Source organism: Stegodyphus dumicola, chromosome 7 (genome assembly GCF_044657685.1).
Source record: "Stegodyphus dumicola isolate Sdum_Otavi_A_Nest chromosome 7, ASM4465768v1".
NCBI lineage: Eukaryota > Metazoa > Arthropoda > Arachnida > Araneae > Eresidae > Stegodyphus > Stegodyphus dumicola.
This window is the reverse complement of record NC_140774.1, coordinates 81,331,508-81,348,543: the sequence shown is the minus strand read 5'-3', so window position 1 is coordinate 81,348,543 and position 17,036 is coordinate 81,331,508. Positions and strand designations below refer to the sequence as shown.

At 30.9% G+C, this 17,036-nt stretch overlaps 1 protein-coding gene across 1 annotated transcript in view; it reads left to right on the top strand.

The window, feature by feature from the left end:
* The window catches only part of LOC118193944 (uncharacterized), a 61,037-nt gene that overhangs the window by 37,626 nt on the left and 6,375 nt on the right, over positions 1 to 17,036 (top strand). Inside the window, exons 7-9 of the mRNA XM_035365109.2 lie at positions 416 to 637; positions 4,456 to 4,554; positions 16,773 to 16,849. Coding sequence (XP_035221000.1) covers positions 416 to 637; positions 4,456 to 4,554; positions 16,773 to 16,849 — 398 coding nt within the window. The remainder of the gene's footprint in view (positions 1 to 415; positions 638 to 4,455; positions 4,555 to 16,772; positions 16,850 to 17,036) is intronic.

Genomic DNA, 17,036 nt, shown 5'->3' with positions numbered 1-17,036 from the left:
GTATTCAAAGGTACAGATATTTTTTTATTTTCATTGGGAAAATTCAAATTATGTGAAGTATATTGAAATAGAGTTTTTAAACATTTTACCTGTGAAATAAACTTTGTCATAGATAATTTTAATCATTATCTATATTATATTAAAATGATATTTAAAAAAATGAGTTGTAATTGGTTTCTCACTTTTTTGGCAATTAAGAAGTTTTAAAATACATTTTATATTTGTTATTACCGTTTTAAAGATGTAATAAATGTTACCTTGCTACCTGATTTCCAATATAGATTTTTTTTTTTTTAGCTTTAGTTATGCAAATTTGATGTGATGTATACTATTTTACCATCTAATTTTTTTTAAAACACTTTCAACATGAAATTTTGTATTCTGAATGTATTCATTATTTTTCATGTAATTTCAGATGCCTGTTAAAGTCAATGAAATAAGAGAAAGGATAGAAAGTTTTTTAAAGGCAAATGGCTGTGATGTACAGTTTAATTCTGTACTATTAAATCTGTACAGAAATGAAAAAGATAGTGTAGCTTGGCACAGTGATGATGAACTTACCATGGGAATAGATCCTACAATTGCATCCGTGTCACTAGGTGCAGTTAGAAAGTTTGAAATGCGGTCAAAAAAACATGTAATGTTATATTTTTATACATCAGTTTTTAATTGTGAAATTTTTAGTGTTCCATATGTTCTGTGTTAATGTTTTGCATAATTCTGTTATTTGTGCATATATTACAACTGCAGTCTTGCTTTTTTTGTATTAACAAATACTTGGACTTCTGATAAACAGCATTTTACATTCAAATTTAGGTTGTGAGAAAGCAAATACAGGCTAGGCAGAGCTAAGAAGAAAATATGGAAAACAATGAAAAGTGTATTAATTTTTTTCAATTTCCATTTTAAGCATTATTTTAAAATACATACATAAAATATATAAGGAAAATATTTCCATTGTCCATAATTAACTACGTTTTTGCATTAATTAACTATGTTTTTGTATGAATGAGAGAGATGAGAAAGTTTGAAAAATTATTTTCTGTGACATGAATACTGTTCTAATTGTCATGTAAAGATCTTAATGTATGAAGATGAAATGTATTAATATATATAAAATTATAGAATCAATTAAATAAATGTATGAGATACTGCATTGAAGAAAGAATGTTCTACAGAAATTTGTGGAATATTTATAGAAATGCGTATAGCATTTATATAATTGCTTTCTCTATATTATTTTAGAAGTTTGTTGTGTGAAAACACATAAAATTCCGTGCAATTTTAGAAGAAACTCAAATTTGAACACTACAAATTTATAATCTGCTGATAAAAAATAAATTATTTATTCATTAATAATGCAAATTATTTGTGATAAATGAACATTTTATATTTATCCTCACCTTAAGAGATTTTTAAAGGTAAAAAATATTTTACATTGCCATTATTATATATATTATTTTTGAAAAGAATAATAAATAGTAAAATCATTTTGTTCTCGTATCCTTAAAAATGTTTTTAAATGCAGGCTTAGGTGTCAGTTTCACTGGATTGGAGATCTTTGAATTTCAAAAGCTGTTCATATAAAATTTGTTTCTTTTCTAAAAGGTACTTTTCCACCTTCATTGCATTAATTTACAAGTCAGATTCAGTTGCATTTAAAAGTTTATTATTATTTTCTTTTTACTTCCTTATAAGGAAATGTTCCTTGTAAGGAAATATTATAATCGTGAAAAATTCTGGGTATCATATTTAAATGGAAATATCCATTTTGACTGCTATCAAATGAAATTTGCATGACATCTGTATGTAACAACAGAGTAAAGGACGCTTTTCCCCCAAATAAATTATAAAACTGATTTAAAATGTATTCAAAAGAGTTTTTTTTATGATGTCTATACCTACAAATCTCGCATAACTCAAAAACAAGTAGCTTCAGAATGTTGAAATTTTTTATGTAGGATTGCTATAACATGTAGAGTTTGTGCCTCCCTTTTTGGTTGCAAATGGCCGCACCAGTCCGGGTAATATTTCAACGAAATTATCCATTTTGACCACTATTTAATGCAATTTAACAATGTTTTTACGTGACATCTTTACGTAAGGACAGAACAGAGGACCAAGCGAATTAGAAAACGGATTTATAATGGATTCAAAAGAGGTTTTTATTGTGGCGTCCGAACGTACATATGTATGTATCTCGCATAACTCAAAAACGAGTAGCCTCAAAATGTTGAAATTTTGTATATAGTATTGCTATAATATGGAGTTGTGCATCTCCCTTTTTGGTTGCAATTGACTGCACCAAAAGTATATAAATAAATATTTTTATATATATATATACACACATATCTGCTCTGTTACTCGGCTCAGTGAGCTCAATTTGTTTTATTCTTATATGTTGGTAAATTGTGCATTTTTGCTTTAAAAATAATTTAATTATGCTGTTCTTATCTTTCAGTTAAGGTTTTATGCCTTTAGTTAATCTGCATGCAATAGTTGTAGAATTATCAACAATTTAAAAGTTGTTTAACTGCAGTTAAGCGTAAGTTATTTTACCATAGCAGCCATACTTATTTACATTTGAAACTTAGTAGAGTAATGAATCAGTGTCTGCACCTTCAGTGTCTTTTTGCCAATTGAGACCAAAAGGAAACTTTTATCTGCGGCTAAGCCTATTTTTTTTACCACAACAGGCGTATTTGTTTACATTTGAAACTTAGCAGAATAATGGATTTGTTGCCAGTATAGAGAAACTAAGCTTCACATCAACAAAGATAATGTCTTCTTTTATTATTGCGAATTAAATCATCCTTAACCCATTCTGGAATTATCATTTAAGTTATTAAATTATCTCATATTTTGACTCAGCATAGCATCCACAATGAATTCAGTTTCTACGCCTTCATTGTATTTTTGCCGAGACCAAAAGTAAACTTTCAGTTTTGTGCACCGGAAAATCTGACTTCTTGCCCACTGGCTGAATGCCTTGTTTCTGTGTAGAATCTCTAATTTTAATTGTAAAAATTGTTTTAACTGTATTTGGTGTTTTACGTTTTTCTGTATCTTTCAATTTTTAATGAAGATATTTTGAGGTTTTATTCATTTTTGTCTTGCCATGAACTGAATTAATATAATGAGAAAGAGCTATCTCTAATGAAACTCGAGGAAATAAGTTTAAATGAAATGCAGCAGAAATGTGTTTAATTTAATATTCTGTACAAGGAAGTCATGTGGTGTCTGCATCAGATTTTTCATTGATATTATTTACTTAGACTGTTATGCTAAAATATGAAAAAATATTTAGAATTTACTGTAAGACAAACTTGATCTTCCCCTTCACTTCATCTCTAGCAGTCTAGACATCAGTCTACCTGACAGAGTTGTCCAACTGTCTTGTCTATATCAGTGGTCTTCAAACTGTATTCCATTGAACACTGGGGTTGTGAGTCAAAATAAAAATCTTAAATGAAAATTATAAAGCTCTCACTCTAATTGACCCAGTGTCTATGAACTAAAAAATATCATGATGCATTTAAGTGTCTTTGAAAATTAGTCACAAGCTTTATGTGTGTAATCCCAATGTCCATAACATAACATCACCAGTCATGTATGCACAAGAGTAGCTCCAATTTTTCGATTGTTAAGTTGATGCGTATGTAAAATTGTTTCTCACACAGCTATAAACATTTTAGTGTCATTTGAAACAGTGTATTTACATGAAAAATCTTTATCAATGTATGTGGCAACAAAAACAGAATATGGAAACATATTAAATGCAGAGTATGAAATGTGACTGCAGATAGCATCAGTAGAGCTAAACTTCATCAATATGTGTAAAAACGTCCAAGTACAAGCCTGTCACTAAATATAAAAGGTAGGTGAGACTAGAAGCATGAGTTAATGCTGTTGAGTAAATTACATTAATGTTATGTTAAAAAGTTTAAATAAAAACTGCAATACCTTTCCTTAATTTTCTTTATGTATAGTATCTATAACATATTGATTTACTTTAAATATTATTTTAAGATATATTTTTCTAAAGGTGGGATAGGGTTCCCTGAAAAAACCTTATAGTTCTATCTGTGAGTCAGCAAAGTTTGAAGACCAGTAGTTTATATTATATATGAAAACCACATGTAATCTGAAATTTTAACCTTTGATTGTATCATATTAGGTATTGATAGCTTAATAGTAAGATGGAGACATATTTGATAGCGTCTTAAAGCTATAAGTGTCTTAAAAGATCAGAGGAAATAATACATTGAAAATGAAATGATTATGTGTGTATCACGAAAATTTACACAGTTTGGACAATTTCTTAAAAATACATATTCTTGATGTTATGTAACTAGACTTCATAAAAAGAAACGCTATTATTAGGACTTCTTACATCATTTCTACTTTTGTATCAATAATAATATTTTTAATGTGATTGAAATCATTTTATTTCAGTTAGCAAAGAAACAATCTTTGGGTGATGCTGATTATTTTGTAAACTTGGAACATGGAAGTTTGCTCATCATGGATGGTTCTATGCAATTAGATTGGCAGGTACACTTAAAATTCTTAGTTTTTATAATTTTGAGTTTTCTGAAATGGGTATGTATTGTTTTATTACATCAAATACAGTTTTTGTAATTATAAAAAAAAATTATAATTTTGAAGTTCTAATAAGTAAATTTTAAGATGGAAGGGGGAGGAAAATATTGATACCCTATGCATAAGAGTTTACATACTAAACCAATAGATAAGAAATAACTGTTAAGTATAACTGTAAAAATCATTTCCACTCATATCTGACTGATTCTTTCATACATGCAGAATGTAGAAGTAAATAAACTGTTATTGTAGGATGAATAAAATTATTTCTCAAGTAATGTCTTGTGATAAGATTATGATTTTGTAAGTATCTTAAGCAAAAATCATTCAACAGAACTGTTATTTACAGTAGAACTCTAAGTAATTCGACTTTCATTGAACAAAAATCAGCTCAATTGGAAATAATGTGTCTTATTACTATTAGACAAAGTTTTAAAATTTTGAGAAAAGTATACATTAAATAATGTTTCCATGGCAATATTTTTTGCACTATTAAGATCAACAATAAAAGGAACTGCTGCATTGTTCCAAGTTGCTTTAAATTTAGTAATAAATATTCACTAGGACTGGCATAGGTATGACCAGGACAATTGAATTTTTGCATATTGATCCATGCAGCAGAGATATTGTTGCATGATTTATAGAATGACTTTGGTTATTCTAGACATTGCTTGTTATTTATGGTGTAATTGGGATTTATTACTCTCATGCAGTACTTGTTAATGATAGGTAGAGAGGAAAGTGCTGTGCTTCGTAGAACAAAAGATTAGGTTTCTAGTGGGTAAAAGAAGGACAAGCCTTCTCTAGTCTTCCTAGAGTTCTAAAAAGACATAAAATTTAAATTAACTGCATGTACCACATTATAGCTGAAAATCTTGTGGTCTGAAAATTACACATGGCAATTGTCTATCACTTTTCCTTTCAAGAGTGACATTTTTTAAAATTTAGTATGTGTTATTCTGTCTATGGATATCCTACTCTTAGCAACAAAAGAGGATTTAGGGACTAGGGTGTTTCTTAAAACATGCATCCAAACATAAAATGGCTGTGCAAGAATTAAGCTAGTCCATCTCATTAATAAGAATGAATATAAATTTTCTTCTGTTAACTTAACTGTTTAATACCAAAGAAAAATTAAAAGAATTTTAATTAATTTATTTTAAAAATAAAAGTATCTAGTAATAATGCTAAAAAACTGATTTCAAAGGGTACAAGATTAAGGTAGTGCGCAGAATATTCTAATTTATAAAAGCTGTCCCCGCTTGAAAAAAGCTTGAGAAAATCTTATCTAGACCAGGATTTTATTACCTTTTTAGTGGGGGGGACCCACTAATATTTACGAAAATTTTATGGAACCCCATAAGCATTGTGCAAATCCAACACGCACATGAGCAAAACTATCAGATTCTTCACTTGTACTGTAATATACTCATAGACTCCAACTACTACGGATTTTCCGTAGTTTCTACGGAAATTCATGAAAAACTACGAGCTACGAAAAGTATGGGAAAAACTACGGAGTTTACAGAAACATAGTAGGAGAACCAGTGCGCAAAACAGATCATGTCATCATATATCACGTGTTGAGAGCGTTGCTGGTTTTGAAGAATAGCCAATCGTAGATCGGTAACTCCAACTGTTAATTACTTGTCAATAGTTCCCCCGCAACATCTGTCTTCTTTGTCTGTCTCCCAGGTTTGTTGCTGCTGCGTGTTTAGCCTGCCTTCGGCTTCATCGTTTGGATTACGGCGAGAGCTTAGAGTGTGTCTTGTGAAGTGTGATTCAGTTGGAAGTTTTTTTGTTAATAATGCTACCTCGAATGAAAAAGCCTTAAATTATCAAAGCAGAAATTTAAAGATTCCTATTCTTCAGAATTTCCATGCATTAAAGCATCCGAAATTTCTTTGAATCACGCACACTGCAGTGTATGCAACAAGACTTCTCAGTTGCACATGGCGAAAAAGATGATTAAACAGCATGTTTTTTCTCAAAAGCATATAGAACTTGGCACTGTAAAATCTAAAGAAACAATGAATTTCTTAATAAAAGATGATGAAACAGGTCCTATAGAAGCCGAATGCTATTTTATTTTTTTAGTTGAACAAAATCTACCGCTTTCTGTTTCAGATCATTCCAAAGAGCTTTTCAAAGCAATGTTTCCGAATTCAAATCAAGTATAATCATCCGAGGTTGTCTCTGCCACCTCTTGCATATAGCTGCAATAAAGTCTACTGAAAAATTAATTGGTTCAGAAATTGAAATATTTTTAATAGATATATATATTTTTATTTGGAGAAAAGTTCGAAACGGAAGCATAGCTTTAAAGTTGCTCAAGAAATTTTGGAACAGAATGCAAAATCTCATAAAATTTTGAAATATTGCAGTACGAAATGCTTGTCTCTTTTAAGGCCCGTCTACACGTAACGATTTTCTCGGCCGACTTTCTTGTAGAGCAACAATTTTAAGGATCTGCGCATTGTTCTCTGCCGCGATTTCAGAACTGGTGTTTACTGCTCACTAGTGTACGATAAAATCAGTGTCTCTAGCCAGTAAGATTGCTTTGAATTATCACGTGCTTTTTCTCCTCATTTTAAATAATAAACATGGCTGCATTTAGTTGGAGCGAAACTAAAATTTTTCATCTGATAGATTTCTATAAAGAGAATGTTGTGTTGTGGGATACAAGTAATGTAAATTTTAAAAATAAAAAATTAAGGTATTCTCTTATTTTGGTAAGATTTGTCTTCCCCTTTACTTTATATATTCAAATATTTTCTATTCAGGGAGAAAATTATTTTAACTCCCCCAAGGAAGGTTCCAAAAACTACTGATGATTCCATATCATGGGTACTAGATAAAAATATCCAGAAACTTGAAACTGTGGTCACACTTATTGAAAAAATTCAGAAAGCAAAATCTCCAGTCGAAAATAAAGCAGCGCAGAGACTAATTGACTTCGCCGAAAATGGGAGTTAATCAGGGGACGAAGTACATAGCTTTCCCGACACCTCATACACGAGCGATCATAGTTCAGTGGTAAAGAGCAGAGCCAACAGCAGGTTTTTTCCGTACATCGGGATCGTGGGTTCGATCCCCCACCCTAGTTTTGGACTTTCTGCGCCCAAGAACCTTTTTAATTTCGTTTCTCCATCACTAAATTCGAACTGCATGACTTAAATGTCACTTTTTATTTTTTCACCTACGGGTGTGATGTTTATTGAATTTTAACGCCTTTCTTTTTATTTTTCGAATGCCCTTGGCACGTGTTTTAGATCTACTGGTCAAAAGAAAGTCACAAGTCACAAACTCAGTTTTGTGTTAATTGAGTTTTGTGAAAATAAATTACAGCCTAATTTAATACAATATTGCTAAATTTTATTAGCTGATTAACTTATACAGTCATATGATCATAGTTTTCAGACTGTATTAGTTATTTAATTATGCTGATATTAGTTTTTAAATGTTCAATAATATACTACTTAAGACTTTGCACCTTTATGATATTTCTTATTTGAAATTTTTGCACTGAAATTACACTGTTGCTTTGTAATGTAGTAATATTTATTCTTTATTACTTTTTACTCATACTGGTTTGATATTCATGACATTATTGTCTATTTTTTCATTAATAATGGTTTTGATTTAAAGCACAGAAGTTATTTATTTTTTCTGAAACATGGTTATTTTTTTATTTCCAGATTTAAGTGCACAAATAGGAGTGCCAGAAAATGAAATTTAAAAATAAATAAATAAAATAAAAAAGAAGTAATCTGTGCACAAAAGAAAAGCATATTTTTTTAAAATTTTGCTGCAAACTAAATTTAGCAAAAAATCAAAATCACGCGACATCATCCGTAAATACTTTCCGAATTGCACTGTGTCTTCAATACGCAGCTCTTGGAGCAAGGTATTATGAAGGCACCATGAATTTCTCGTCGTTTGACCCAATTTCTAGTCCAAAAGCATTTTCTTTTTTTGCTTCTTTTGTAGCAGTAACTAAGTTCAAAATTGTAGCTGTATCTATAGTAGCAATTTAAAATGTCATCCATTATTTTGACAACACCGTAAGCTTTGTTTACAAATCATAGTGTGGTGCTGTAGAGGGCGGGAACACTTCCTTTCACGGTGATTGGCTGAGTGAATTCCTGTACTAATGAGAAAATCGTTCCGTGTGGACAGGCAAGCTATCTCAAATATTGTCGGTCAGATAAGTCGGCCGAGAAAATTGCTGCGGGCCTTTAGAATCTATAACAAGGATTTGGGAACAGAGGTATGCTGTGATAAATTTTTTTGGAGATCAACCAGATAACAATGAGAATGAAGGAAAGAGATTGCAAAACATTAAAAAAATGTTACAATCACCTACCACCAAATTGTACTAGTTATTTTTGAAAAATACTTTGCCTTTGTTTATAACAGTAAATATTAATTTACAACAACAGGCTCCTTATATACATAAATTGAGAATAGAAGTTGTTGAACTTTTAATGAATTTATTTGTTAGATTCGTAAAACCATCAGTAATTCCTAAGGAAAATGAAGATTTTACTCTTAACATCTCTTCCATTTCAGAAGTATAGTAAACAAAAAGAAAATGAAAATTTAGTAATTGGTGCGGAAACAAGACTATATTTAAAAAGTGTCAAGTTGATTGAAAGTAAAGTGAAATCATTTTTCAATTCTGTGCGAACTTTTTTTGTAACTGCATGTTCGTATATAATAGATAAATTTCCACTAAGTGATCCATTTCTAAAACATGCTGAAGTTGCTGACATCAACTTAGGACTGAAGTTTCATTTTCATCTGTTCTTTACTTAATTAATACTTTTCCATCCATTATTGATGAAAAATATCTTAATCAAGTGGAAATTGAATTTTCCATGTATCTAGTAGATGATTTGAAAGAAATTGTAGATTTGCGTATTGATAGGGAAAAAAAAAAAAAAAAATCAGACGAAATTTCGACCAAATTTAGGTCCTAAAACTCTCAAAGCAGTTTTGATTACAATTAATGATTAAACGCCGCGGCGCGCAATGAATTGGAAGTTGATCTGTCAGCACTATCCTTATCTTCCGGGCAGATGTTTTTATTTTATTTGGCATATAATTCCTTATTAAATGTAGTATTTCATCTCAATGTACTCCGTCTTTGATATGATTTAAATCAAATTCCTGGTCATTATAATTCGCTTCCGAGAGTGAAGAAAGTGACACAGAGGTTATTGAAAACGAAAAAATTTCGATTGACAGATTTAGTCGGTATTCTTGACACAGCAATTATAGGACTTGAACAGCGGAACTTTGTCACTGAAGAAGAAATTATGTCCGTTTATAGAATCTTTTTGCTGAGAGGTAAGGAGGTATGTAGTTCACGTGTGGTATACGCGATATTCTTTGGTTTTGTTGTGTAGCATTTTTTCAGCTGTGTTGTCACTATTAAAGTTCCAACCCTCGTATTTATTATTAGGTGCCAAACGAATACAATTAATATGGCTTATTATTATTTATTTTCTATATTTTGAACTGAAATTTTAATGCTCATTCTCTTATTAAATATTGCATTGCTCATATTTTAAATTACAAGTCTAATTTTTCTTTTAAGGTTATGCAGTTGTATATAATGTAATTAGACAGGTGCTTATTTTTTCCTTAATATGTGCTTGAAAAGTACTTATAGGTGCTTATTTTTTTAACTAAAATGTGGCTTTGAACCCTGTTAGAGCATGGGAGTAATACCAAACAGGAATTGGGTGAGGTGCTTTTTCACTCAACCATTTAGTAAAACTATTGTAACCACCGCGCATATTTAGTGCCCCATATGTAGAATTACCGATATATTTTCTGACATCAATGTCCATGCAAGAAGTTGATGATCATATTGCACATACAGAGTCCAGTGGTACAAGATAAAATACCTATCACTTTTTCTTATATGTTTTCTTTATAAAGGTATCTAATAACAACTGAACATTACTCTATTTGATTTATGTCAATAGTAGTATCAATTTGAAGTGAGTAAAAATTCGCTTCTTGAATCTCAGCTGACATTCTTGATGCTAGTTATAATTGATGATCAGACGCTAGCCTCTGAAGAACAGGTTTGTATTTTGAAAATAATAGTATTGTTTCCAGGAAATTTCCATGATCAACATTAACATCTGTTAAACTTTGCACATTTTCATTCTTATGACAGGAATGAGGAATTCCTCTTTTTCCGATAAATTGAACATCAATAATTATTCCCAACACTCGCTTTCATTGTGTTGCATATTTTTTATGAACTGTTGATGTTACTTAGAACAAAATGCTATGTCTTTTCCCTTTACATTCATAATGTATGCTTCTGTACATTTATTATGAATTTTACTCGTTTCATGTTCATTCACGCATTGTATTACATGGTGCCAATCTCGCATTCTTCCATTAACAAAAGTGTGTTCATTTGAGCTGTTGGAATAAAGTAAAGCAAATGAAGCAGCAAAATTCGCTTGTCTCCTCACAGAATCTCAACCATTTTTTTATTACTTCTGTTAAGATATAGGACACTAGATGAGGAAGAAAACGCAGATGTTTTGAAGCTGAAGGTTGGCAGGGATGTTTGCTAATAAAATCCTGTCGATTTTGAGCTGGTTGTGCAAAATAGAAAGTCGACAGATATGAAAAGGATGATGTACTTGTTGTTGCTATGGTAGTATACGCTCTACTGGAAAGTTCTGTCCGTTTTTGGAATAAAACAAAATACAAATTTTTCTTACTGTCAATAAACTTTATTAAAATAATATAATTGCCATTATTATTAATGACTTCTTGCCAGTGTGAGGGCAATTTATATATCCCATTTTTGAAAAATGATGTAACTTTTCATGCAAAAAATTGAGCTGGTGCTTGTTTGATATCTACTTTGTTTTTGAATTTTTTGCCCTTCAAAAAATTTTGTAAGGACAAAAACAAGTGATAGTTCAGAGGGTGCTAAGTCCGGGGAATATGGTGTATGTGACAGAATTTCCCAGCCTAGTTCTGCAATTTTTTTATGAGTTCCCAAAAGTAGCATGTGGCTTGGCATGATTATGATGCAGTACGATTTCCTTCCTGTTGAAATCGCTGGCCTCTTTTCTTGGACTGTTGTCTTTAAGTTGTCTAATTGCTGACAGTACTTCTCCGAATTGAGCTTTTTGTTTGGTTTTAAAAGCTCATAATGTACTGGTCTTCGAATGCCCCACCATATACATAGGGTTTGTACGGTCCTTAAATTTTTTGGAATTGGTTTTTGGTCCTTAAAAGTCCTTAATTTTGGCCAAAATCAGTAGAAGATTCTTAATTTTAATCATCTGAATTTTCTGTCTGTTTTTACGACTGCCATTTTGAGTGTGAATTAGCATTTTTTAGGAATATTTTTGGCGATTTACTGACGTATATGGTTATCTTTTGAATGGGTTCATGGGTTTTAATATGTTTCTATGTCTAATATTTACTCGAGTTTCATGGTATACTCGAGTTTCTAAGCAAGAAATGAAACATAAGCATTTCGAAATTCATTTTTCGTAATAAAGAGCTCTTAAACAATTTTCACTTTTGGGAATGTGAATTCTTTTATTAAACGGTTCTAAATTTGGCGACTTGTCAACATTTTGGCGATTTTAAGATCAGTTTCTACAGAAAATTTTTAATTCCAAAATCTGAGAATTTTTCGACGATTTTTTTTAAACATCATAACATTGATAAATTTCATTAAAATAATGGTAACATATCGTAATTATATTTAAAAAATAACATTAAAATAAAACATTTTTATTTTTCGCTGTCATATTATAAAGTTTCATTTTGGCAACTTATTATATAATATTTTGAATCTGAAAAATAAATAAGGTATAATGCTGTAAAGCATAATTTACGAAACAGCACCTAGGAAAAGCAAAATTAGCTATGTAATTAATTAAAAAGTCTTCTTTTTAATTTTTTCATAGTAAGCGTTTTTCCCATGTAATTGTCTCGGAATATGCATCAGTTTTCTCTATAAAATTAACATAACACTTTTTTCTCTCCTTTTTTTTTTTCCAAAATACTTCTGGCTGTTTGCTGTTACAGAATTGGTTGGAATAGTTTTTCTTTGGTATTTTTGACATTGCAGCTTGGAAAATTTAGAAGGATTTGAAGGCAAGATTTATAGACCCACGATTCTAGAAGATTAAAGAAATATGTAACAAAATGAAAAATGTCCCCATGCTATCAACGCGTAATGGACGTATTTTACAGAAAGTTTGCAATGAATTTCTAACTTTTTGGAGAACGTCTGGAAGAACAATGAAAACATAATATTTGAATGTTTTACTTCTGGTACTAGAATCTTTTAACATGTTTATCTTCCCTTTATTTTCTCTATTTTTTGCTAGACTCAAGCATGGAAAATATCAAAAATGCTTCTAATCTTATCACATGGGCAGGCATTATATAAAGGGATTTTTTTATTAATAAAGAAATTGAAAATTTACAATTTAAAAGATTCATCTAATATGTCTTAATGCATCATACACATAGCTGGCATTAGGCATTTTCCCACCTGATGCAACCTCTGTGGATCCTAAATTCTGCTGCCTAGTGCCTTTCTAAATTCTCCTTCAATGCCTGCTCTAAATTCTAAATGTTTTGCCATTTCTAGATTTTGTTGTTGTGCCACTAAATTCTAAAAATTCTGCTACATCAGCTCTGTAACCGGCCCTTCCACGCATCACTAGTGGTTGCAGAGGATGGGTCATGCGTATACACATTTTGAGATGGAACATTTTTCTGAAGACCACTAGATGGCATCCTATGTCCATTACTTTTGAAATGAATGCAGTTTTAGGTTCCTGACTTTGGTATTTTGCTCATCAGCTGTTGTGAAGGTGGGGGGAGGAAAGCATAAACAGAGATGATGGCCTCTTTAAATCCCTGCATGCTAATATAAACATTGGCGTGTCTGATTTATATCCAATTCCTTTTTTACTTTTTTGTACGAAGTAAAAAGGAAGTATTGTAATCGCGAAAAGTTTCAGGCAGCATATTTCAATGAAAATATCTGTTTTGACCACTATCGAATGCAATTTAACGATGTTTTTACGTGATATCTGTACATAAGAACAGAATAAAATACTCTTTTACTCCAAAAAAATTATAAAACTGCTTTAAAATGAATTCTGAAGAGAATTTTTGTGGCGTCTGTATGAACGTATCTCACATAACTCAAAAACGAGTAGCCTCAGAATGTTGAAATTTTGTATATAGGACTGCTATAACATGTAGATGTGCACCTCGTATTTTGGTTGCTATCGGCTGCACCAAACATATATAAATATATATTTATGTATATATCCACTCTGTTACCCGGCTCAGTGATCTCAGTTTCTTTACTCTTATATGTTTGTAAATTGTACATTTTTTGCTTTAAAAATGATTGAATTATGTTGTTCTTATCTTCCGGTTAAGGTTTTTATGCCTTTAGTAAGTCTGTATGCAATATTTTTAGAATTATCAACAATTTTAAAGTTGTTTAAGTGCCACTAAGCCTAATATTTTTTTTTTTGATGGTGTCCGTTGCTTGTTTACATTTGAAACAGCAAGATAGTGGATTTGTTGCCAATCTAGAGAAACTTAGCTTCACAACGACAAAGATAACGCCTTCATTTATTATTGCGAATTAAATCATGCTTAATCCTTTCTGGAATTTTTTCGAGGAAATAAGTGTTTAAGATTTACTTCGTAATTTTTAATAAAGATATTTTTTGAGTTTTTATGTATTTTTGCCTTGTTGCGAAGTGAGAACTGAATTAATTGAATGAGAAATACTCACTCAACCGTCTGTGGAAAACTTTTTGTTTTGTTTTGTTTGCTTAATTTCTTTTATACATCGCTGTTACTTTATTATAGTATTTGAATAGAACGTGTGGCAACGATTAGATAATTCTTTAAATGATATAATTTTTGTGCATTCTGAGTTATAATATGAACGAAATGTAATACCGTTAAGTGAATCTAGCGCCAGAGTGTCGCTATGGTAAACAAATAGAGTGAATTTTAAAGAATGCATTTATTCTATTGTGGTTTATGCCTTGTCCGTGAAGTAGATTTAGTTCAATCCAATAAGTTTAAATGAAATGCAAGAAAAAATGTGTATAATTTAATATTCCGTACAAGTGCTCTACAAGTCATGTGGTGACACGTTAGATTTTGTTATTCTATTTTTTCTCTACCATGTGGTCTTTTAGGTTCTGTATTGCCTTCAGACGTATTTCGGAAAGCCTCACCTCCAGTCTATTATGGAGTGAAGGCGCTATTTTTCAGAGGAAGAATACACTCGTATGGTTAATGAACCATTTACTAACACAGATGAGAGTGATGATTCATTTTCTAAGTGATACTTTTTCTATGAGTTAAAAAGTGATACTTCTCCATGCTTCAAGATTTACCACACTCTGTCTTCATTTTAAATTCTGTTATTTCTTACTGTAAATAGTCTTTATTGTATTGTTTTATTAATTTTAAACTATTGATGGATTTTATCAATTAAAACTTTGGAATAATTTGAATAGCACTAAATTATTTTACAAGATAAGCAATTTTTAAAATATATTTTCATGTAAAATAAAGAAAAAAAGGTTATTAAATGCTAATTTTAACATATATAAGAGCTCAAGTAATAATCTAAAATGGTACCAAAAATTACAATGCTAGAACTTTTTTTTTTTTTTTTTTTAATAGGCTTATTAATGCAAAACTCCAGTCCTGTATGATGCTTCGATTCCCTTCCATAAGCGTCTTAAACAAAGGTGCGCCTTCGTGAAAGGTTTGAGGGGAATCTAGAAGGATAACTTCCTCTTTTTGAAGAGGAGGCATCCTTTCAGAATGCTGGGAAACATCATGTAGCAAGAGAGGGGGGTTACTTTCAACAGTAGTATGCTTCATAAGTATGAAAAAGTCCTAGTTTTTTCAATCTTTCCATTTGTCCCAGTCATACTTTCATGTACTAGTTTTCCTATTTTTAGCTGCTGAAAATTGCTACCATCCATACAAATTCTTTGGTTTAAAATAATAAGGGGCTGTGTTTAATATTCCTAAAAACCTTTGTAACATAATTTTATCTATGATACATTACATAGGTGGCCATAGCACGGCTCGCGAGCCGCGTGCAGCTCTAGCAGGCGAGTGGTGTGGCTCTTGTGCAAATAAAATACATTTAAACTTACATTACTAAATGTTCTTCATTTCAAACCAGTTTTACAAATTTTAAAATGATGTAAATATGGATTTGTGGTTTTGGGGAAATCTAGTTGTGGCTCTCGAATATTCCTGAATTCCAACATGCAGCTCCTAGAGACATGAACCACCCCTAGTGACATGACCATCCCTGATATATTAGTTGTATAGCTCCAAAACATCACAGACTGTTTGTGTATAGGGTCGTCTTCACAAGAAACCTGATTACAGTTGCATGCAAAACACGAAATATAGTGAAGAATGTAATGCATAATAATTGGAAATAAAACTTGTGTATTCAAAAATTTATAATACAAGTAGGTTTTACAAGACATATGCTGTTTTCTGCTGTTTTCCCCTAAAGGTGCACTTGGAGACAGTAAGTAGCATATTTTTTTACATTAGCATATATCTGAAGTGGAATGTTCATGAATTCCCCAGTGATTGTTTCAAATCAGCAATATTCAAAATATTATAGATGCAGACTTTATTCTGAAGACAATGTAATGTTAAGTTGGGGTAGTGATAAGGTAATCCAGTAGCTATTGTTTATCCATCAGTATGAAACATTCTTCAGTAGGAGTATTGCTAGATATATCATCTACCTAAAAAGTCTTTGATGTTGCATACTAATCTTTCCTCTGTAAGTAGGACTATCATAACTCCTCTACTTTACCTTATTTTATCCACTTTAAATCTAACTAATTTATGTGCCAATTTATATTTTATTTGCAATGCAAATACAAAGAAAATGTAATTTTATTGTTAGTAATATGAATTTTTTATTAACTATTACTAAATTAATATATTAATAATTAAATATTATAATGAAGGGTTAGATGTAAATTTCTTCTGTCAATTTCATGAATGGCAGTTACATATTCTTGTGATGAAATACATTTCTTACAATGTCTAATTTTATTTATTTGTTATATTTTTAGCATAGAGTTCCAAAGCACTTCCACAGCAAAGAGCCTCGGATAAATCTTACTTTTCGAACTGTTTTCTCAATTGATGAGTAAGTAGAAATATTTTATAATACAGTTGAGTCCCACTATAACGAACTTCAAGGGACACTATGACCAATCTAATAAGTAAATTGGATTATCTCACAAAAACATGTAAAGATTTAATGATGAATAAAGGAAACAAAACTGGTTTAATATTGTCACATCTGCCCGTGTCAATGAAAAGTATTTCCATCT